The sequence below is a fragment of the Ylistrum balloti genome, unplaced genomic scaffold (assembly GCF_031769215.1).
Source record: "Ylistrum balloti isolate Yb309-2 unplaced genomic scaffold, AGI_CSIRO_Ybal_v1 Utg370420, whole genome shotgun sequence".
In the NCBI taxonomy this organism is placed as follows: Eukaryota; Metazoa; Mollusca; class Bivalvia; order Pectinida; family Pectinidae; genus Ylistrum; species Ylistrum balloti.
This window is the reverse complement of record NW_026782284.1, coordinates 172879-196815: the sequence shown is the minus strand read 5'-3', so window position 1 is coordinate 196815 and position 23937 is coordinate 172879. Positions and strand designations below refer to the sequence as shown.

At 34.4% G+C, this 23937-nt stretch overlaps 1 protein-coding gene across 1 annotated transcript; it reads right to left on the bottom strand.

Moving 5' to 3' along the window:
* Positions 1 to 4436: 4436 nt before the first annotated feature.
* LOC132554631 (speckle targeted PIP5K1A-regulated poly(A) polymerase-like) lies at positions 4437 to 22810 on the bottom strand. Its single transcript, XM_060218949.1, has 11 exons — positions 22598 to 22810; positions 19165 to 19358; positions 18014 to 18634; positions 17173 to 17287; positions 15226 to 15335; positions 14330 to 14568; positions 13707 to 13936; positions 11410 to 11496; positions 11028 to 11152; positions 7612 to 7806; positions 4437 to 7108 (listed from the first exon to the last, which is right to left on the bottom strand). Exons 1-11 carry the CDS (start codon positions 22638 to 22640, stop codon positions 6257 to 6259), a joined length of 2811 nt encoding a protein of 936 aa, XP_060074932.1. The 5' UTR covers positions 22641 to 22810; the 3' UTR covers positions 4437 to 6256.
* Positions 22811 to 23937: the final 1127 nt, after the last annotated feature.

Below are 23937 nucleotides of genomic sequence, written 5' to 3'. Positions count from 1 at the left end.
CAAAACAGTGAAATGTTGCAGTAAAAATTATTTAGAGTATTCAAAACAGTCAGATGTTTAAGTGAAAATGATTTAGTGTCGTCAAAACAGTGAAATGTTTAAGTGAAAATGATTTACTGTAGAAATGTTCAAGTGAAAAAAACAGTGAAAAGTGAAAATGATTTAGAGTTAAAACAATGAAATGTTAAAGTGAAAATGATTTAGTGTAGACAAACAGTGAAATGTTCAAGTGAAAATGATTTAGTGTAGTCAAAACAGTGAGATGTTTAAATGAAAATGATTTAGTGTAGACAAACAGTGAAATGTTTAAGTGAAAATGATTTAGTGTAGTCAAAACAGTGAATGTTACACTGAAAATGATTTAGTGTAGTCAAAACAGTGAAATGTTTAAGTGAAAATGAGTAAGTGAAGACAAAACAGTCAGATGTTTAAGTGAAAATTAAGTAGTGTAGTTAAAACAGTGAAATGTTTAGGTGAAAATGATTTACTGTAGTCAAAACAGTGAAATGTTACAGTGAAAATGATTTAGTGTAGTCAAAACAGTGAAATGTTTTGGTGAAAATAATTTAGTGTAGTCAAAACAGTGAATGTTACATTGAAAATGATTTAGTGTAGTCAAAACAGTGAAATGTTTAAGTGAAAATGATTTAGTGTAGTCAACACAGTGAGATGTTACAGTGAAAATGATTTAGTGTAGTCAAAACGGTGAGATGTTACAGTGGAAATGATTTTGTTTAGTTAAAACAGTGAAATGTTTAAATGAAAATGATTTCGTGTAGACAAAACAGTGAAAATGATTTAGTTTAGACAAAACAGTGAGATGTTAAAGTGAAAATTATTTAGTGTAGTCAAAACAGTGAGATGTTCAAGTCAAAATGATTTAGTGTAGTCAAAACAGTGAAATGTTTAAGTGAAAATGATTTAGTGTAGATGTTTAAAAATGATTTATGTTTGAAGTTTAAAAAATGATTTAGTGTAGTCAAAACAGTGAAATGTTTAAGTGAAAATGATTTAGTGTAGAAAACAGTGAAATGTTTAAGTGAAAATGATGAAATTAGTGTATTTAGTCAAACCAGTGAAATGTTTAAGTGAAAATGATTTGGTGTAGACAAAACAGTGAAAAAAACAGATTTAGTGAAAATGATTTAGTGTGAAATGTTTAAGTGAAAATGATTTAGTGTAGTCAAAACATTGAGATGTTAGAGAGAAAATGATTTAGTGTAGTCAAAACAGTGAAATGTTTAAGTGAAAATGATTTAGTGTAGAAAACAGTGAAATGTTTAAAGTGAAAATGATTTAGTGTAGAAAAACAGTGAAATGTTACAAGTGAAAATGATTTAGTGTAGTCAAAACAGTGAAATGTTTAATTGAAAATGATTTAGTGTAGTCAAAACAGTGAAATGTTTACAAAATGAAATGTGAAAATGAGATGTTTAAGTGAAAATGATTTACTGTAGTCAAAACAGTGAAATATTTAAGTGAAAATGATTTAGTGTAGACAAACAGCGAAATGTTCAAGTGAAAATGATTTAGTGTAGTCAACACAGTGAGATGTTACAGTGAAAATGATTTAGTGTAGTCAAAACAGTGTTTAAATGAAAATGATTTAGTGTAGACAAAACATTGAGATGTTTAAGTGAAAATGATTTAGTGTAGACAAACAGTGAAATATTTAAGTGAAAATGATTTACTGTAGTCAAAACAGTGAGATGTTTAAGTGAAAATGATTCAGTGTAGACAAAACTGTGAGATGTTTAAGTGAAAATGATTTAGTGTAGTCAACACAGTGAAAGTGAAAATTTAGTGTAGACAAAACAGTGAATGATGATTTAGTGTAGACAAAACAGTGAATGTTACACTGAAAATGATTTAGTGTAGTCAAAACAGTGAAATGTTTAAGTGAAAATGATTTACTGTAGTCAAAACATTGAGATGTTAGAGTGAAAATGATTTAGTGTAGTCAAAACAGTGAAATATTTAAGTGAAAATGATTTACTGTAGTCAAAACATTGAGATGTTAGAGTGAAAATGATTTAGTGTAGTGAAAACAGTAAGATGTTTAAGTGAAAATGATCTAGTGCAGCCAAAACAGTGAAATATTTAAGTGAAAATGATTTAGTGTAGTCAACACAGTGAGATGTTAAAGTGGAAATGATTTAGTGTAGTCAAAACAGTGAGATGTTTAAGTGAAAATGATTTAGTGTAGTCAAAACAGTGAAATATTTAAGTGAAAATGATTTAGTGTAGTCAAAACAGTGAGATGTTACAGTGAAAATGATTTAGTGTAGACAAAACAGTGAAATGTTTAAGTGAAAATGATTTAGTGTAGACAAAACAGTGAAATGTTTAAGTGAAAATGATTTAGTGTAGACAAAACAGTGAGATGTTTAAGTGAAAATGATTTAGTGTAGACAAAACAGTGAGATGTTTAAGTGAAAATGATTTAGTGTAGTCAAAACAGTGAGATGTTTAAGTGAAAATGATTTAGTGTAGACAAAACAGTGAAATGTTACAGTGAAAATGATGTGTAAAAAACAGTGATTGTTTAAGTGTAGACAAAACAGTGAGATGTTAAAGTGAAAATGATTAAGTGTAGACAAACCAGTGAAATGTTAGAGTGAAAATGATTTAGTGTAGACAAAACAGTGAAATGTTGAAGTGAAAATGATTCAGTGTAGCGAAAACAGTGAAATGTTTAAGTGAAAATGATTTAGTGTAGACAAAACAGTGAGATGTTACAGTGAAAATGATTTAGTGTAGACAAACAGTGAAATGTTTAAATGAAAATGATTTAGTGTAGACAAACAGCGAAATGTTCAAGTGAAAATGATTTAGTGTAGTCAACACAGTGAGATGTTTAAATGAAAATGATTTAGTGTAGACAAACAGTGAAATGTTAAAATGAAAATGATTTAATGCAGACAAACAGTGAAATGTTCAAGTGAAAATGATTTAGTGTAGACAAAACAGTGAAATGTTACAGTGAAAATAAATTAGTTTAGTTAAAACAGTGAGATGTTTAAATGAAAATGATTTAGTGTAGACAAACAGTGAAATGTTTAAATGAAAATGATTTAGTGTAGACAAACAGTGAAATGTTTTCGTGAAAATGATTTTGTGTAGCAAAACAGTGAACTGACTTGAAACTGAACCATTTAGAAAACGTGATTGACACACATTCATACACATGTGTTTTGCAAATAAAAATATGTTTTTGTAATTGGAAGGTCAGGCATCAAAACAGCTGATTTCATCAAAAATGGAGATATTATAATGTATGTAAAAATGTATTTCGTTGACTGTATTTTGTTTAAAAAAGAATCATGATTGACTTGAAACTGAAGAATGATTATGAGAAAACGTTACTGCAGCTCCATTGTCATTACATTCATACACATCACTGTCCCAAAATAAAAATATTTTCAGTTTAATTTAGCGCCGTGTGTGTAAGACATTGTATGTATCTGGGTTGTCCTGGGCAACGCTATATGCCCCCGGCCATAAATGGCGGGGGCATAAGAAAGGTTTTCATTGTCATAAATTATTCCCTTTACTAAATCTTAATTTAGCGCCGTGTTTGTATGTATCTGGGTTGTCCTACGTCAGAAATTGTTGAGGCCAATAACATTCAAAATCAGGCAATGTTTTGGTCCTTACATCTCTTTCCCAATGTGAAGGACTGTCGATCGAGGTCAATGTCATTATCAGTTGATATTTGCATAAACATGCAGATGAGAAATTTAAAGACGATATATCTGGTTATATTGTTGCAAAATATTTCCATCGGCCAATCAGATGCTGTGTTACATCTGAAGTGAAGGAGAATATAAATTATATCTGGAAAATTACTGAAGATTTTTTTACTGCTTGTGTTAGTGTGATTACATCAGTAAACTGTAGGTCTTGATCTTTACTGTACAACTTTTCATGGGGAATTACTTCCATTAACTTTACGAATACTCTTACCCCACTAATTCATATGTCTATGAACTGTTCAAATAAGACGATTATTGAGCTTTATGATCCAGGAAATCAAGAGTCCACAAAACAATAACTCATTTTTTTGAAAACATCTTGAAATTTGAGCTCAACAAAAATGACTTACAGTACTCTTAAGTAGATTTTCTGATGTGATAAATCATTCAATATGAACGTTATCTCTACAACAGCATCAGCCTGCATTTCTTGGGTGTTGTTCTGAATATATAAATGAGTTTCCATGTCTACAGTACAGGTGTTTGATAGGAAAATTGTTTGAATGAATTTCTGCCACATTTCATCACAAAGTATTAAACTCACAGTTGACGATACAGACATTGCACCGTATAAAAAACCAATTAAACAAATAAAAACGATACAATGGAACTGTATGTAAGTCAAAAGCTGAGTTCAAAATATCATGATTATCTTAAAAAACTGAAATTATTTGAAACACATTCTTTTTCTTCTTTATTACAAAATAATCAATCACGTTTTTATACACAATTCATAAAAAACAATAAAGGCAACCAGAAATTAACACAGTAATCAACCCTATGGGTTTTCTTTAAGAAATTCAACAAAGAAGATACAAGAAACCAGCCATTAACAGGGTAAAGTAAAGCAGGAAGGGAGGTAACTCCATTTTGATATTCCAGGTTCACATGTTTAGTTTACAAAACAATACTGAAGACTGTTTTAGTTCAGTCAAACAGACAGAAAACTGTCAACAACAAAATGTCTTCTGACAAGACAATGATTTGGTGAAACACTACAGCATACATATCAATGAATGATGAATTCTCCGATCCGGTCCCATCTGTCATTCATTTCGTCAATGATGATAAAAACATGAAAGTACACACTGCTGTTGGGCGATTTTGTGCTTAGCACTGATAAAGTTCCCATACAGTAACATGTCTGTATGCAGTCGTTATAAACACTGATAAAGTTCCAATATTGTAACATGTCTGTATGCAGTCGTTATAACACTGATAAAGTTCCCATATTGTAACATGTCTGTATGCAGTCGTTATAACACTGATAAAGTTCCAATATTGTAACATGTCTGTATGCAGTCGTTATAACACTGATAAAGTTCCCATATTGTAACATGTCTGTATGCAGTCGTTATAACACTGATAAAGTTCCAATATTGTAACATGTCTGTATGCAGTCGTTATAACACTGATAAAGTTCCCATATTGTAACATGTCTGTATGCAGTCGTTATAACACTGATAAAGTTCCCATATTGTAACATGTCTGTATGCAGTCGTTATAACACTGATAAAGTTCCAATATTGTAACATGTCTGTATGCAGTCGTTATAACACTGATAAAGTTCCAATATTGTAACATGTCTGTATGCAGTCGTTATAACACTGATAAAGTTCCCATATTGTAACATGTCTGTATGCAGTCGTTATGACACTGATAAAGTTCCCATATTGTAACATGTCTGTATGCAGTCGTTATGACACTGATAAAGTTCCCATATAGTAACATGTCTGTATGCAGTCGTTATAACACTGATCAAGTTCCAATATTGTAACATGTCTGTATGCAGTCGTTATAACACTGATAAAGTTCCCATATTGTAACATGTCTGTATGCAGTCGTTATAACACTGATAAAGTTCCCATATTGTAACATGTCTGTATGCAGTCATTATAAATCTCACTGAGTACAGTATCAAACACCTACATCAGGACACCAACATGTGTTGGTGAGCGATCTCATTGTCACGATCGATGGACCATGAAACACTACAACAGTAATGCTCTACAGCTCAGTAAGGACTTAGTGAAGTCTACCACCTTAATTAACCAACTTAATTCCAAAACAATGAAAAAAACATTAATTTTAAAAATGGTTCTGCTAGTGACAGACTTTCAAAACTCATTTCAAACCTTCTCTTTCATATTTTTTGATAACTGAAGATATTTTTTCACCAGTGAAATACATTCTTATTCCTCAGTAATTAGTCTGACAAGGTTTTAGAAAACTTGTGGAATCCATTAATGTACTGTCATAAGTTATATATGAAATTCTATAGATAAGCAGATCTAACACTGACAATGACATTATATATTTTCTATATGAAGAACTTCAGAACAGCCACATGTACTACAAGTGATATCTTCTTTCCATTAAAAAGTCATCTGAAGCGATATTTTATTTGAAGTCCGCGAAAACACATCATTTACTGTTCTTTTGGGATTACATCAGGACGATGTTATACTCTTTATGATAATTATGAAATCATATTCGACAAGTCAAGTGAAATGCTTATCTGCCATTTTAGTGATAAACTTTTTGATGTAATGATAAACGCAGTAAAATTCCTTTTGATCTTTATCACCCTGTACAGTAAACAGCAGCGAAGCTGTACTACCAGCCACGATGGACTTAACAATAAAATTATATTCAACAATAGGAGACTTAGCGGTTTTGAAGTGGTCGTAGTAAAGGCGTTCTGATACAGCTTGTTCTAGTTCGACACTATCCGAGTATCCACGCGCCTTAAAGGCAGCCATAAACTTTTTACGTTCTGCCCATGTTCTGCAGAAAATCTTTATATCCATATCAAGATACACATCTGCATCCTCATAGTCAGTTTGATTCTCTTCATCCATCGGCACTTCTTGTTGCACTGCGGCAGCCTCCGCCCCCTCTGTTGATTTAGAATCTGTTCCCTCACCAGGCATGGCTTCCATTCCTGGACCAGCTAAGACACTCACAGTTGCTTTAGCACTATTTTGTCCTTCTGTAGAAGTTGCAGGTTTCTCTGTTGTTGTTCCCGTTTTGGTTTTCTTGTTCTCAGCCTCCTGTGACTCCGAGCTGTTCGCACGCTTTCTTCCTTTTGTTTTGTGGTCATAATAACGAGACTTTGGCAGCGGTTCTGTCAAATTTGTTTTGTTGATTTCTATATCATACATAAGTACACGCTCCAGAATACCATATGCGAAAACACACATTTTCCTGCACCAAGCCACCTGTAGGTTTCCAGTCTTTCTTAACGTATGAATCAAGCCTTGATCCAAGGCATCCACCTTGAGTTCTAGAGTAAACTGGTATTCTCCAAGCTGGATTCCAGAGCTTGTTTTACTGGTCAGATCAGAAAATTCCTGGAATACAAATATCCCATTTAGGTCATTTTAAGCTTTCAAGCATATCAGCAACTTTATTTATCTTTATCTCAATCCTCTACCTTTCCCCCAGGCTATCTGCAATCTGTTTCACAGACATTTTCCTATTGAAGGTGTTATCTAAAAATATTTTGAAGAATTTTTGACACAAATTTTACTGATTCCATTTTCAGTAGCACTGAAGATTTCTGAAATAACAAAATGACCATATTGTGTAAAATATATTCTCTTTGTTTACCTACTGGTGATAGGATTCCTTATTCTGTACTTCTAGTGTTTAAATGAAAGGAATTGATTTCCATTTAATTTTAGACCACAACTTTATAATTTTTCTAGCTTTATACTAAACTAACCCCACATTTGCAAAAAAAAGTTGTGTTGTTTGTTTTACTGTAAAGCATTGATTAAGTCATACCAGAAGACAAGAACATGATAACCTTTGACCTTAAAAGTGAGACAGTTGTTGTACAAATGGGACTCACCACTCCCTCAGGGACATCCTCTGTAAACAGATCCAGTATAGTCTTGGAGGCAGTTTTCTCTGGTTGTTTCCACTTTGCTGCTTTTGCTGCCGCAATGCGAAACTCTACGGCAATGAGTTGTCGTGTCTTCTCATTGATGTTGAATGTTATATTATGATCCAACACAAATGGATCCTGGATATTAAAGAACCCCATCTAAAAAACACAACATAAGCAAACTTTGAAACATTCCAATTAACACAAAGTTGATCTTTTCTTTGTCTTTCCCCTTTTTCTACTTCATCATTTGATGACATGTGGAAAAATAAAAACAATCCAACAAATGACAGCAAACTTCAACTGACAAAATCCAAGATCCATCTCAATATTGCTGAAAAATCTTCTCTTAAAGGGGCGACATTTATACAAAGGCCACATTTTCTGTGATAACATACTTCAACTGACAAAATCCAAGATCCATCTCAATATTGCTGAAAAATCTTCTCTTAAAGGGGCGACATTTATACAAAGGCCACATTTTCTGTGATAACATACTTCAACTGACAAAATCCAAGATCCATCTCAATATTGCTGAAAAATCTTCTCTTAAAGGGGCGACATTTATACAAAGGCCACATTTTCTGTGATAACATACTTCAACTGACAAAATCCAAGATCCATCTCAATATTGCTGAAAAATCTTCTCTTAAAGGGGCGACATTTATACAAAGGCCACATTTTCTGTGATAACATACTTCAACTGACAAAATCCAAGATCCATCTCAATATTGCTGAAAAATCTTCTCTTAAAGGGGCGACATTTATACAAAGGCCACATTTTCTGTGATAACATACTTCAACTGACAAAATCCAAGATCCATCTCAATATTGCTGAAAAATCTTCTCTTAAAGGGGCGACATTTATACAAAGGCCACATTTTCTGTGATAACATACTTCAACTGACAAAATCCAAGATCCATCTCAATATTGCTGAAAAATCTTCTCTTAAAGGGGCGACATTTATACAAAGGCCACATTTTCTGTGATAACATACTTCAACTGACAAAATCCAAGATCCATCTCAATATTGCTGAAAAATCTTCTCTTAAAGGGGCGACATTTATACAAAGGCCACATTTTCTGTGATAACATACTTCAACTGACAAAATCCAAGATCCATCTCAATATTGCTGAAAAATCTTCTCTTAAAGGGGCGACATTTATACAAAGGCCACATTTTCTGTGATAACATACTTCAACTGACAAAATCCAAGATCCATCTCAATATTGCTGAAAAATCTTCTCTTAAAGGGGCGACATTTATACAAAGGCCACATTTTCTGTGATAACATACTTCAACTGACAAAATCCAAGATCCATCTCAATATTGCTGAAAAATCTTCTCTTAAAGGGGCGACATTTATACAAAGGCCACATTTTCTGTGATAACATACTTCAACTGACAAAATCCAAGATCCATCTCAATATTGCTGAAAAATCTTCTCTTAAAGGGGCGACATTTATACAAAGGCCACATTTTCTGTGATAACATACTTCAACTGACAAAATCCAAGATCCATCTCAATATTGCTGAAAAATCTTCTCTTAAAGGGGCGACATTTATACAAAGGCCACATTTTCTGTGATAACATACTTCAACTGACAAAATCCAAGATCCATCTCAATATTGCTGAAAAATCTTCTCTTAAAGGGGCGACATTTATACAAAGGCCACATTTTCTGTGATAACATACTTCAACTGACAAAATCCAAGATCCATCTCAATATTGCTGAAAAATCTTCTCTTAAAGGGGCGACATTTATACAAAGGCCACATTTTCTGTGATAACATACTTCAACTGACAAAATCCAAGATCCATCTCAATATTGCTGAAAAATCTTCTCTTAAAGGGGCGACATTTATACAAAGGCCACATTTTCTGTGATAACATACTTCAACTGACAAAATCCAAGATCCATCTCAATATTGCTGAAAAATCTTCTCTTAAAGGGGCGACATTTATACAAAGGCCACATTTTCTGTGATAACATACTTCAACTGACAAAATCCAAGATCCATCTCAATATTGCTGAAAAATCTTCTCTTAAAGGGGCGACATTTATACAAAGGCCACATTTTCTGTGATAACATACTTCAACTGACAAAATCCAAGATCCATCTCAATATTGCTGAAAAATCTTCTCTTAAAGGGGCGACATTTATACAAAGGCCACATTTTCTGTGATAACATACTTCAACTGACAAAATCCAAGATCCATCTCAATATTGCTGAAAAATCTTCTCTTAAAGGGGCGACATTTATACAAAGGCCACATTTTCTGTGATAACATACTTCAACTGACAAAATCCAAGATCCATCTCAATATTGCTGAAAAATCTTCTCTTAAAGGGGCGACATTTATACAAAGGCCACATTTTCTGTGATAACATACTTCAACTGACAAAATCCAAGATCCATCTCAATATTGCTGAAAAATCTTCTCTTAAAGGGGCGACATTTATACAAAGGCCACATTTTCTGTGATAACATACTTCAACTGACAAAATCCAAGATCCATCTCAATATTGCTGAAAAATCTTCTCTTAAAGGGGCGACATTTATACAAAGGCCACATTTTCTGTGATAACATACTTCAACTGACAAAATCCAAGATCCATCTCAATATTGCTGAAAAATCTTCTCTTAAAGGGGCGACATTTATACAAAGGCCACATTTTCTGTGATAACATACTTCAACTGACAAAATCCAAGATCCATCTCAATATTGCTGAAAAATCTTCTCTTAAAGGGGCGACATTTATACAAAGGCCACATTTTCTGTGATAACATACTTCAACTGACAAAATCCAAGATCCATCTCAATATTGCTGAAAAATCTTCTCTTAAAGGGGCGACATTTATACAAAGGCCACATTTTCTGTGATAACATACTTCAACTGACAAAATCCAAGATCCATCTCAATATTGCTGAAAAATCTTCTCTTAAAGGGGCGACATTTATACAAAGGCCACATTTTCTGTGATAACATACTTCAACTGACAAAATCCAAGATCCATCTCAATATTGCTGAAAAATCTTCTCTTAAAGGGGCGACATTTATACAAAGGCCACATTTTCTGTGATAACATACTTCAACTGACAAAATCCAAGATCCATCTCAATATTGCTGAAAAATCTTCTCTTAAAGGGGCGACATTTATACAAAGGCCACATTTTCTGTGATAACATACTTCAACTGACAAAATCCAAGATCCATCTCAATATTGCTGAAAAATCAGGCCACATTTTCTGTGATAACATCTTCAACTGACAAATCCAAGATATCTCAATATTGTAAAAATCTTCTCTTAAAGGACCACATTTTCTGTGATAAATGACTGCATATGATGAAAACATCCAGTTTTGAGCTTACCTTCATAGGTATTGCTAGGTTTGCTGCTTCTGAAACAGCAAATGGCTGCCCTGTCCGCATAATCATACCCATAGTGTGGAAATCAAACTCGGCATAGAAGGAGAAAAATCCAGCTAACAGGTCCTCTAGGAACACAAATTAGTAGATCTGAGCAAAACTCTACAGGTATTTTATATTGTTAAAAATTTACAATTTACATAATTATCTGCATTCTGTATTTTTTTCAGTTCTTTGTCAAACTACAAATAGTTATGTCTTACTTTTTATCATTTAATTTATTTTGGAGTCCCTGGGTCAGCTAGATGTTTTACTGGAATAGCCCTCGGTAGATTTTGCACCATTTAATGAACATACAGCCTTGAATTCAGTTGTATAATATTACCTGTTGTCTGTGAATTCATGGTAGGAGGTATGAACTGTGCAGCCACAAAGGAGCAATCCCAGCGATTGATTATGGTACGTTGATTACCTGGAAAGTAAAACATCACTAGAAATAAGATTTGGTGATGTTGTAATCATTGTTCTACCATTTCCTGTACAACACACTACACAGATCAACCACTTCCTGTAGAACACACTACACAAATCTACCACATATTTAATACAACATCTTACCAGCATATAATATTTCCTGTACCATCTATCACATAGAAATACCATTTCCTGTATCATCTACCACACAGAAATACCATTTCCTGTACAACACACCAAACAGATCAGCCATTTCCTGTACCATCTATTACACAGAAATACCATTTCCTGTACTATATATCACACAGAAATACCATTCCCTGTACTATATATCACATAGAAATACCATTTCCTGTATCATCTACCACACAGAAATACCATTTCCTGTATCATCTACCACACAGAAATACCATTTCACACACCAATAGCCATTTCCTGTACCATCTATTACACAGAAATACCATTTCCTGTACCATCTATCACATAGAAATACCATTTCCTGTACCATCTATCACACAGAAATACCATTTCCTGTATCATCTATCACACAGAAATACCATTTCCTGTATCATCTACCACACAGAAATACCATTTCCTGTACAACACACCAAACAGATCAGCCATTTCCTGTACCATCTATTACACAGAAATACCATTTCCTGTACAATATACCACACAGAAATACCATTTCCTGTACCATCTATCACACAGAAATACCATTTCCTGTACCATCTATCACACAGAAATACCATTTCCTGTACAGCCTGCCACACAGAAATACCATTCCCTGTACTATATATCACACAGAAATACCATTCCCTGTACTATATATCACACAGAAATACCATTCCCTGTACTATATATCACACAGAAATACCATTCCCTGTACTATATATCACACAGAAATACCATTTCCTGTACTATATATCACACAGAAATACCATTTCCTGTATCATATATCACACAGAAATACCATTTCCTGTACTATATATCACACAGAAATACCATTCCCTGTACTATATATCACACAGAAATACCATTTCCTGTACCATCTATCACACAGAAATACCATTCCCTGTACTATATATCACACAGAAATACCATTCCCTGTACTATATATCACACAGAAATACCATTCCCTGTACTATATATCACACAGAAATACCATTTCCTGTATCATATATCACACAGAAATACCATTTCCTGTACTATATATCACACAGAAATACCATTCCCTGTACTATATATCACACAGAAATACCATTTCCTGTACCATCTATCACACAGAAATACCATTCCCTGTACTATATATCACACAGAAATACCATTCCCTGTACTATATATCACACAGAAATACCATTTCCTGTATCATATATCACACAGAAATACCATTTCCTGTATCATATATCACACAGAAATACCATTTCCTGTACTATATATCACACAGAAATACCATTCCCTGTACTATATATCACACAGAAATACCATTTCCTGTACCATCGATCACACAGAAATACCATTTCCTGTACAGCCTGCAACACAGAAATACCATTTCCTGTACAGCCTGCAACACAGAAATACCATTCCCTGTACTATATATCACACAGAAATACCATTTCCTGTACCATCTATCACACAGAAATACCATTTCCTGTACCATCTATCACACAGAAATACCATTTCCTGTACCATCTATCACACAGAAATACCATTTCCTGTATCATATATCACACAGAAATACCATTCCCTGTACTATATATCACACAGAAATACCATTCCCTGTACTATATATCACACAGAGATACCATTTCCTGTACCATCTATCACACAGAAATACCATTTCCTGTACCATCTATCACACAGAAATACCATTTCCAGTACAGCCTGCAACACAGAAATACCATTTCCTGTACTATATATCAAACAGAAATACCATTCCCTGTACTATATATCACACAGAAATACCATTCCCTGTACTATATATCACACAGAAATACCATTTCCTGTATCATATATCACACAAAAATACCATTCCCTGTACTATATATCACACAGAAATACCATTCCCTGTATCATATATCACACAGAAATACCATTTCCTGTACTATATATCACACAGAAATACCATTCCCTGTACCATCTATCACACAGAAAAACCATTTCCTGTACCATATATCACACAGAAATACCATTTCCTGTACAACATACCACACAGATCAGCCATTTCCTGTACGGTGGGCAGCACCTTCGGACGAACATTCTGAAGGTAGTAGATGACCATGAGAGTGAGAGCGTAGTTGGAGAGACATGGTCCTGCTCGTGGGTTCCCCGCTATCCCTTTCAGTTTGGCCCAGTACCGTACTACGTACACAATTGGACGTACTCGCTGATCATACAGACTCAACGTCTGTAGAAGACGGGTATTCTGTAGGGCCAATCTACAGAATAACAGCGATTGCTTTAACAATATCAACCCTAGCCATTTTAAAGTAACTTTGGGACATTATATCAGTGTTGAGTACAAGATAGTTCAAAGATAACTGGACAAACAACAATGTGAATAGACAGACAGGTTACGATAGAGACAATATATGAAGGCAGTTCCATGTGTTGTCGAGGCTGCAAAACTGCATGTTATAATAACTGATTATTTGACCAAAAATTTAGGACAAAGAATTTGAAGATGAACATCATACAAAGCATGAAATAGTTTATCTAGATATATTTTCTAAGTACACACTTCATTTTCTATTTGCAAAATTAATCATTTCGAAAATGCCTGTTGATCTCAGGAAAATTTTAACATGAAAAATCAGTAAAATTTCACTTACTTGTTATCAATGGAAAGATCACACTTAATGCCAGATTCCAGATGTGTGAAGCGTACAATTGGACAGCGATTGCTTGGTATTAAAGTCAAGTCAGAACAGGCTGGTGCATGTTCGATGAGGATTCGCAAAATTAGCTTTGCTTTATCTATGGTCATCAGCTTGACGATATCATCATGACCTAGTGGCCCCTTCTGTTTCTTCAGGAACCTAATGTCCCGTACGTATGGCAATTCTATAGCCTACAGGGATATCAATATATCATACATAAAATACATTGACAACGAAACGGAGCATGTGGACTAGTTTGTTTAATTTATAATTTTTGTGAACAGCACATTATACCAAGATTTGTAAGATTTATAAACAAATACATGGAATTCCAACACAAGAAAACAAGAATAATTGCTTACCTGTGAACCACTGGGTATACCCAAATTTGTAAGGTCTATAAATACATCTATCATTAGAATGACTTACCTGTGAACCACTGGTTATACCCAAATTTGTTAGATCTACAAATATACATTAATTTACTTGGAAATTACTGGGTATACCCAGATGTGTTAGGTCTATAAATATACATTTATTTACTTGTGAATTACTGGGTATACCCAGATGTGTTAGATCTACAAATATACATTAATTTACTTGGAAATTACTGGGTATACCCAGATGTGTTAGGTCTATAAATATACATTTACTTACTTGTGAATTACTGGGTATACCCAGATTTGTTAGGTCTATAAATATACATTTACTTACTTGTGATTTACTGGGTATACCCAGATTTGTTAGGTCTATAAATACATCTATCATTAGAATTACTTTATTGTAAATTACTGGGCATACCAAGATTTGTAAGGTCTATAAATACATCTATCATTAAAATGACTTACCTGTGAACGACAGGGTATACCTAAATTTGTTAGGTCTATAAATACATCCATGTCACAGCCTTTTATCCCAAAACCATTCACAGATGATCCAAATTGATTGATGCCAACACCTACAATAAATTAGAAAATGTAGATCAAGTTGTATACTAGAAAATAGGCTTAAATTATAGCATAGGAAATCACACAAACAGAAGTTAATTAACAATAACTAGGTTAACACATCAAACACAAGTTAATCAACAATTAACAGTAACTATGTTAGCACATCAAACACAAGTTAATTAACTTAACAATAACTAGGTAAACACATCAAACACATGTAAATCAACAATTAACAATAACTAGGTTAATACCTCAGACAAACACAAGTTAATCAACACTTAACAACAATGAGGTTAATACATCAGACACACACAAGTTAATCAACACTTAACAATAACTAGGTTAATACACCAGACACAAGTTAATCAACACTTAACAATAACTAGGTTAATACCTCAGACAAACACAAGTTAATCAACAATTAACAATAACGAGGTTAATACCTCAGACAAACACAAGTTAATCAACAATTAACAATAACGAGGTTAATACCTCAGACAAACACAAGTTAATCAACACTTAACAATAACTAGGTTCATACATCAGACACAAGTTAATTAACACTTAACAATAACGAGGTTGATACATCACAATCATGTAAACATTACAAAATTAAAATTTACTGATGAATAAAGTAGGATACATAGACAGGAATATAACATATCCTGGACAACAACCATTATGTAAAACAATTTAGACAGTGAAAACCATTCATACATCAAGCTAAATTTTAAGTGAATCATTGTGTTTCTTTTTTCATAAAATCCATTTAAAATCATTTTCATCAATCGATAATTTTTTGTAACATCTAAAATTTCAAAACCCGGCAGAATGACATTTTTCAGCTATTAAAAAAATCCACAAAATCTAAAGATTTTTTTTTCAGATCTTTATTAAGACAAGACTGTTCTATCATCAAGTTTATTGATAACCAGCTATTAATTGACAGTTACCTGAAACATCTTGTCCCGTTTGCGTCAATTATGAAGATAAATTGTGCTGAATCTCTTAAATACATATCATGGAAAGAGTCATTGTCATACCTAAATAGTTAATAAATATGACAATATGTTACATAGTTAGAGGGATAAATCTTTGATGGATGAATTTTCTTGTCACATCATCAAAGGATTGTATTACTAAACAGCAGACCAAGTCTACAACATCTGTTTTCTATCAAATCCATATCCTACAAGAGGACCACAGAGTCTGTAACATATTGATCTCTAATGATTTATTAAAGAAAATAAACAGGCAAGTGAGCTTAAAAGCATATAGCCTTAAAGTTTACTTACATACATGTACAAATAGTTATCAAAGAAACAAACAAACATAAACACATTTTGTTTTTCTGATCATTTCCAAAACTACATGGGCACAACAAGAGAACAATGGGAACTTACATATAAAATTTGAGAAAGATCCATTCAGTACTTCTCAAGAAATAGCAATAACAAACTTTCGAAGTCAAAATTCAAGATGGCCGCCTTTCAGCCATTTCGTTTTCCTGATCTTTTCTTAAATTACATGGGCATAACTAGAAACCAAGGGGAACCTACACATGAAATCTAAGAAAGATCCATTCAGTACTTCTCAAAAAATAGCACTTCAATCAGTCCCAAAGACTGAAGGACAAAATTAAGGACTGGGAAACCTACACATGCAGTTAGATCCATCCAGGACTTCTTAAGAAATAGCGATAACAAAAATTGTTTCTGACGGATGGATCACGGACGCAGTGCGATCTGAATAGCCCACCATCTGATTGGTGTTGGTGGGCTAAAAACATACAATACTTGGTAATGAGAGACAGAAACATCGATAGATGTTATTTGACAACCCTACCTGGAAAGAACATGGAGAGGACATCTTCCAGAGTTTTACAGATGACATAGCGTGACTGGAGCTCTTGTGATGTAACTTGGATCATGTCAGCTAGCACACCCATCTCCGCCTGAATCTGAATGGACATTTAATACAACCTAATAACTATATCAATCAAACTTAATCAATATTAATTGTGGATATTTATATGGAGAAGGCAGAGTTTTGTAGCATTTTCCCCCTTCATCCCTTTACTCTATATGGAATCACTAATTAAGTGATGTTCACACAAAAAAGGTGTTAAACAAAGATACTGAAGTGATGAGACCTGTTCACAAAAACCAGGCATCAATTAAAAACGATCAGTTTCACTGAAACTTTTCTAATGTTATCTCCTTACTTTTTCTGAATGTTTTAATATTTAAATGAAAATCTCACTACACTTTTTTTCAAACACTTGGATAAATGGACAGTACCCAGTGTTAATGTGAACTTTTGTATGATGTTTGATAGCATAAACTCAGTCATTTTTGTAGGAAATCTTTCTGAGAGTTCAGATCAACGTTTCCAAAATATTGATGTGTTCCAATACTTATGACCTAGTGGTCCTACAATGTTCAGCAGGAGTTCCACATAAAACTCAGGAGTCCAGGACTCAAATATTGGGGATTCCAAGCTCACTCATAAACTTTTGCTACAAAACTAAGAAAAATTTATTGTTTTTATAGTTGTCTTAGATTTTTATGTATTGCAAAAAATGTTTTTTTGTTGGAAACATGATATAGCAATTCTCATAAAAAGACACTTATACTGAACAGCTCTGGAGTAGAGTTTTCTATAGGTTTGTTCCGTGAATACTTACCCCTTTCTGAGTCTGTGACATCATTTCCTGTAGAAAATCCTCCACTGTGACGGGGAGATCAATAACGTCCTCCCTCTTTATCTTCGGTTTATCTGGAGGCTGCGGGTTACCACCGCCCTTTTTCTTCTTTTTCTTCTTCCCTTTCCCGGGAATACCTGGTTGACCTTTCTGCCCTTGCTGACCTTGATTACCCTGACCCTTGTCTTGACCTTGCTGACCATATCCACCTTGGAAATCGGGATAAATATTTGGATCATAATTTGGATCAAAATTTCTCATGTTACTTCCGTACCCACCATCCATCTGCCAGTGGGGTTCATAACCTGGATCTCCAGTTGGGTTGTGGAAGTCTGCCTGCCCCATTTGTGTGTCCCAGCAAGGATCATACTGACCCTGGGGTGGCCCATGTGCATGCTGAACACCTCCAGGCTGGTTCCAAGAGTGATTTTGTTGACCTCTCTCTTTCTGCCATGGGAAGTAGGGTGTTTCAGAAAGCTCCTTAAAGTCACGCTTCCTTACATTTAGTTTGGTACTGTTGAGGATGTGTGGATGAGTGTAGCTCAAACAATTGTCAGCCGCCTGGTCATACTTAAACTCTATTATGGCATACTGGGGGAACTTCTGTGAACAGAATTCCAGATTTTTATTATTTAGTTGTATATTCAAATAATTATTTGAAGATTTCTCATGTGAGTCCAGACAACAATTTCTAATTTTTATTATGAGTTCAATTACAGATACAACAATATAAGGTGAGAAGTGAAAACTCAGGTGAGTTCCACAGGAAAAACATGCACCAAAGACTCGTGTTTTTCATTTGTAAACAATTAACTTTTATAGTATTTGTAAGACCAGTGTTATCTGCATATTCTAATTCTAATATTTCATTTCTTTGCTTCTACTTTTAATGAATTAGGCCTATGGCATGAAACATTTTTATATTCAAGAGTTTGATAAAGAAATCATCTCCATTACTGATGGAGAGAAATTTGGATAAGATGAAATAAGAAACAGATCCCTCCACTGGAGAAATTATTCTAGTACCTATAATCACATTGAAAATCATATTATGAAATTGCATAACACGACTAGAAAAATATAACCCTCTGTGTCTGCTTTCATAAAACTTCCTTTTCCAAATAAATAAATACCTCATCTTTCTTGTCAAAAATCACTTTGTCCACTGGGCCAAAGTTGTTGAAGTAGACTTTCAACTCCCATTCAGTAGTTTTTGGTGGGAATCCCTTCACAAACACGCTACACATAGCATGTTGCTTTTTCTCTCTGTAGTAGTTGAGATGGTTAATGTGCCTTTTTCCTGATATGTGACGGTCATATTCTTCAGCTACAACAAGCAGTTTGTAATCAACTTTATATCACTTTCCTTTTTTTTTGCTCTACAATTAAAAATTCCAAACAAGCTATTGATTAAAAAGGGACAAGGGAGTAGATCATGACTTCATTAACTTATATACACATATATGTGTAGCTCAATTTTCCAATGGAACCAATACAGGTCTTCATTTTGATAGATGGTATTTTTCTGTCATTCATGATCATTTATATATTCTAATACCTTCATTTTGTGACATTTCCTCAGTATGTCAAAAGAGTTTCAAGAATTCAAGAATATGTCAGCTGGTGTTTCACCATTGATTAATGCACCAGGGCAGGGTTTATTTTTCTGGCACCGGTAAATTATAAGACATGAATCACCTGGAAATCTGACTATAATGTTGATATTCCCACATTTGTTCTTACAGATTTCAATTTAATAAGAATTTCACTTTATTGGCTTCTAAAATCTCCATTTCCATATGTAAATTAACTGGGGTTAAAGACAAGCGGTCACATTCATCCAATAACTGTCCAGATTTTGTGCTATTTCACATATCTAACTACCCTAGGTATATAGACAAAGGTCATTGATGTACACACAACCACAGAAGCTAGCTAATGGACTGAACCAGTGTCCATACCAATGAACCGTCAAAACATGGGAACTGTAGATACTGTACGATTTAACACAACTCAAAACTGATCATGATGTTCATGATGTTGACTTCAACTTTTTAATCCAAAAAAGGATATTCTGGAGTACATGCAATATAAACAAGAGATCCCAGTGGGATCTTAGCACCCACCATTTGAGGATCTGTTTTCAGTTCTTGAAGATTTGTTTATTTATTTATTTTTTTTTTGTTACAGGTGTTGTAAATGTTCATGAACTGGTCTTCATTGAATGATGGCACAAGATATTTTTATAAAGCACCTATTAGCAAATATAATTTGAAAAAGATCCCAATGTATTATTAGATAGCAGTCAGTTACAGGTGATAATGGACAATATGCTTGTGCTGTATTACTGTCGACATCCAAGATGGCTGCCTGTGGGCCACCTTGATTTCAAATCAGTCCAAAAAAGGTACAATGCACAACTAGGGACCAAGGGAAACCAATACCTATGAAATATCAGAAGGATCAATCCAGTACTTCCTCAGAAATAGCTGTAACAACATTTTACTCTCAAAATCCAAGATGGCTGCCTGTCAGCCATCTTGATTCCAGATCAGTCCAAAAAAGGTAAAATGCACAATTAGGGACCAAGGGGAACCTGCATATGAAATTTGAGAAAGATCCATCAAGGATTTTCCCAGAAATGGCGATAACAAACTTTTGCTTTCAAAATCCAAGATGGCCACCTGTCGGCCATCTTGCATTCGAATCAGTCCAAAAAAGGTACACTGCACAACTGGGGACCAAGGGAAAGTTCCATATGAAATTTGGCAAAGATCCATCCAGTACTTTCCAAGGTATAGCGGTAACAAACTTTTACATCCAAAATCCAAGATGGCCATCTGTCGGCCATCTTGAATTCGAATCAGTCCAAAAAAGGTACAATGCACAACTAGGGAACAAGGGGAAACTGCATATAAAATTTGAGAAAGATCCATCCAGTAATTTCCCAGAAAGAGCGGTAACAAACTTTTACTTTCAAAATAAAAGATGGCCGCCTGTCGGCCATCTTGAATTCGAATCAGTCCAAAAAAGGTACAATGCACAACTAGGGACAAAGGGAAACTGCATATGAAATTTTAGAAAGATCCACCTAGTACATTCCCAGAAACAGCGGTAACAAACTTTTACTTTCAAAATAAAAGATGGCCGCCTGTCGGCCATCTTGAATTCGAATCAGTCCAAAAAAGGTACAATGCACAACTAGGGACCAAGGGGAACCTGGATAAGAAATTTGAGAAAGATCCATCCGGTACTTTTCCAGAAATAGCGGTAACAAGAATTGTTTACGGTTGGACGATGGACCACGGACGCAGGGTGATTTGAATAGCCCACCATCATCATGATGATAGTGGGCTAAAAATCTCAGCAAATGTCCCTGCTGGGACATTAATATAGTAACAGAGGTTAATATCAACTTCAATGCCTTTGCTAGGAATTAAACCCGGAACCTCTGGCTTACTAGTCTGATGCTCAACTGATAAAGCTAAAGGAAAAATTTCTCTAGCTGCGCAGTATGTTGCTGGTAGGATTTTACAATATGATCAGACAAGCCATTAATAGCCCTCCGTATATAAAAAGAAATGGGTATCATTGAGCATCAGTTTAAAGTTTATTCTATTGAATCTTTAATAGAGCCGTTTTCACGAGGAAAATCTGCATCGCCATCACATAATGTCTCAAATAAAATCGTATAGGTTTGTTCAATGTTTGTTTTCCACAACAAATGAAAGGACCTGGCACATGACATGTGTTTGCTGTGATAAGGTAATCACTTTCCTAATGTATATCTAGTGATGACATCTATCTGTCCTTCTGGCTATTGTTACGTTAGACATACTAGTTCACATGAAATGAAAATGTTGGCTTTTTAAAAGTAGCCTAAAACTTGCAATCTGGGTGGAAGCTTTAAGTATAATGACCCATATTTTCTTAGGCGTGGTTTTAAAGTGATGCCTAGCCACTATTTAAAATGATAAAAACAATTGAATGACTACATCACTGTAATATCTTTCAGTCTATTTTCAGTCCTACTGAAGGCCAACACTGTTCTGATCGTTAAGAATCTAATGAAAGGTCAGTTGTTACTGGTAAGAATTGGTATAATACTGGTAATTTGATGCAGCCCTAGCGATTAAATTTGTGTAAAATGTTTTTTTATTATTCTGAAATGAAATGCTTTGGTTTGATTTTTCCAGTAGCAATATCTCTGATCTTGAACTTTTCCACTATGTTGTTTTGCTTCTGTAATTGTGATGTATCAGGATGTCAGTTCTAATCTTTGTATATAAGCATTTATTATTAATTACAGTGATTACATCATATAAGACTATACAGCTAGAATATACAGGGGAAACTTCCAGTAAACAATGTGTAGCCTATGATTTGATGACAGATCAACAGACATGCCGAATGTAAAGCCAACGAGTGCCAAAACGACAATTTCCTGTATTTGTACCAACATTTGATTAAATACCCAAAACAAAATAGACACACAAATGTAGCTAGCACGTGAGATGCTTGTGACATGCTGCTTACAACCAGCCTATCAATCACGGCATCAATTACCTGTGTTGATTGTGATATCGCAGATTTCACAAATCACAAACATTTTCAAGCCGTGTTTGGGATGGAGTTCTCCCTGAAGTCACCGATTCATCTAAATGCCCGCCGCATATAGCGACGAACAGGTCTAACTGATTGTCAGAATATCTTGCAACCAGTAAACATAGATTTTCTGCTTTGGCTTCACCAATATTTGACTAATCTAGCGAATTATTGCAGATAATTGCGTTTTTCCTCGTTCTACGAACGTACAACCGCATGAACCTGGTAACACTGTCGTTATCCTATGATCACGGTAAAGGGAGACCGGCATGTCGGGCTGAGCTAAGTGTATCTTTGTTGTTATATACACAAACAGGAAATCATCGCACGTGTGTAATGTATGAAACAGTACTGTTAATAATTACCGCCAGAGAAATGCGTTGTCAGTATATCAAAGTAGCAAATATTAGGACACATTTAATACAGTCAATATAATGCTATTTAGATTCTAAAATACCAGTCGTTTTTAATGGATTCATATACGTGCCTCTCCTGAATGTTGTTGCCTTGTATCTTGTATACGGCAAAGGTAAAATGTAAAAAAAAAAAAAAACACACACACACACACACACACACACAATTTGCCAGTTCCTTACTGTATGCGAATGTCGGTGTATGTGCGATTCCTAATCTTCATTTGTCTGATGATGGTAATCGTGTTTGAAGCTCAATATTTCTACATCATTTATGAAGTCTGTGCCGATGACTCGCGGTGATATAACAATAAACATAATATTGCTAAGAGAGATTTCAGGAGCAACAAGTCTAAGATGGCAGCATTAGTATCGTCAACTGCTAATCTTTAAATAAAATAGTTATTAGAAGTTTCAGCTTTAGAGAGACCATCGTCTACAGCGATGCGGAGTGCTTTAATATTAATGTCAAAATACTTTTTCTCGCCAATGGTAGCGGAGTGTTTTAAGTTCAATATAAAAATACTTCTACTCGCCAATGGTCGCGGAGTGTTTTACGTTCAATGTCAAAATACTTTTACTCGCCAATGGTAGCGGAGTGTTTTGAGTTCAATGTCAACATACTTTTACTCGCCAATGGTAGCGGAGTGTTTTGAGTTCAATGTCAACATACTTTTACTCGCCAATGGTAGCGGAGTGTTTTAAGGTCAATGTAAAAAACACTTTTACTCGCCAATGGTGGCGGAGTGTTTTGAGTTCAATTTCAAAATACTTTTACTCGCCAATGGAAGCGGAGTGTTTTGAGTTCAATGTCAATTTTTTTTCTCGCCAATGGTGGCGGAGTGTTGTGAGTTCAATGTCAAAATACTTTTACTCGCCAATGGTCGC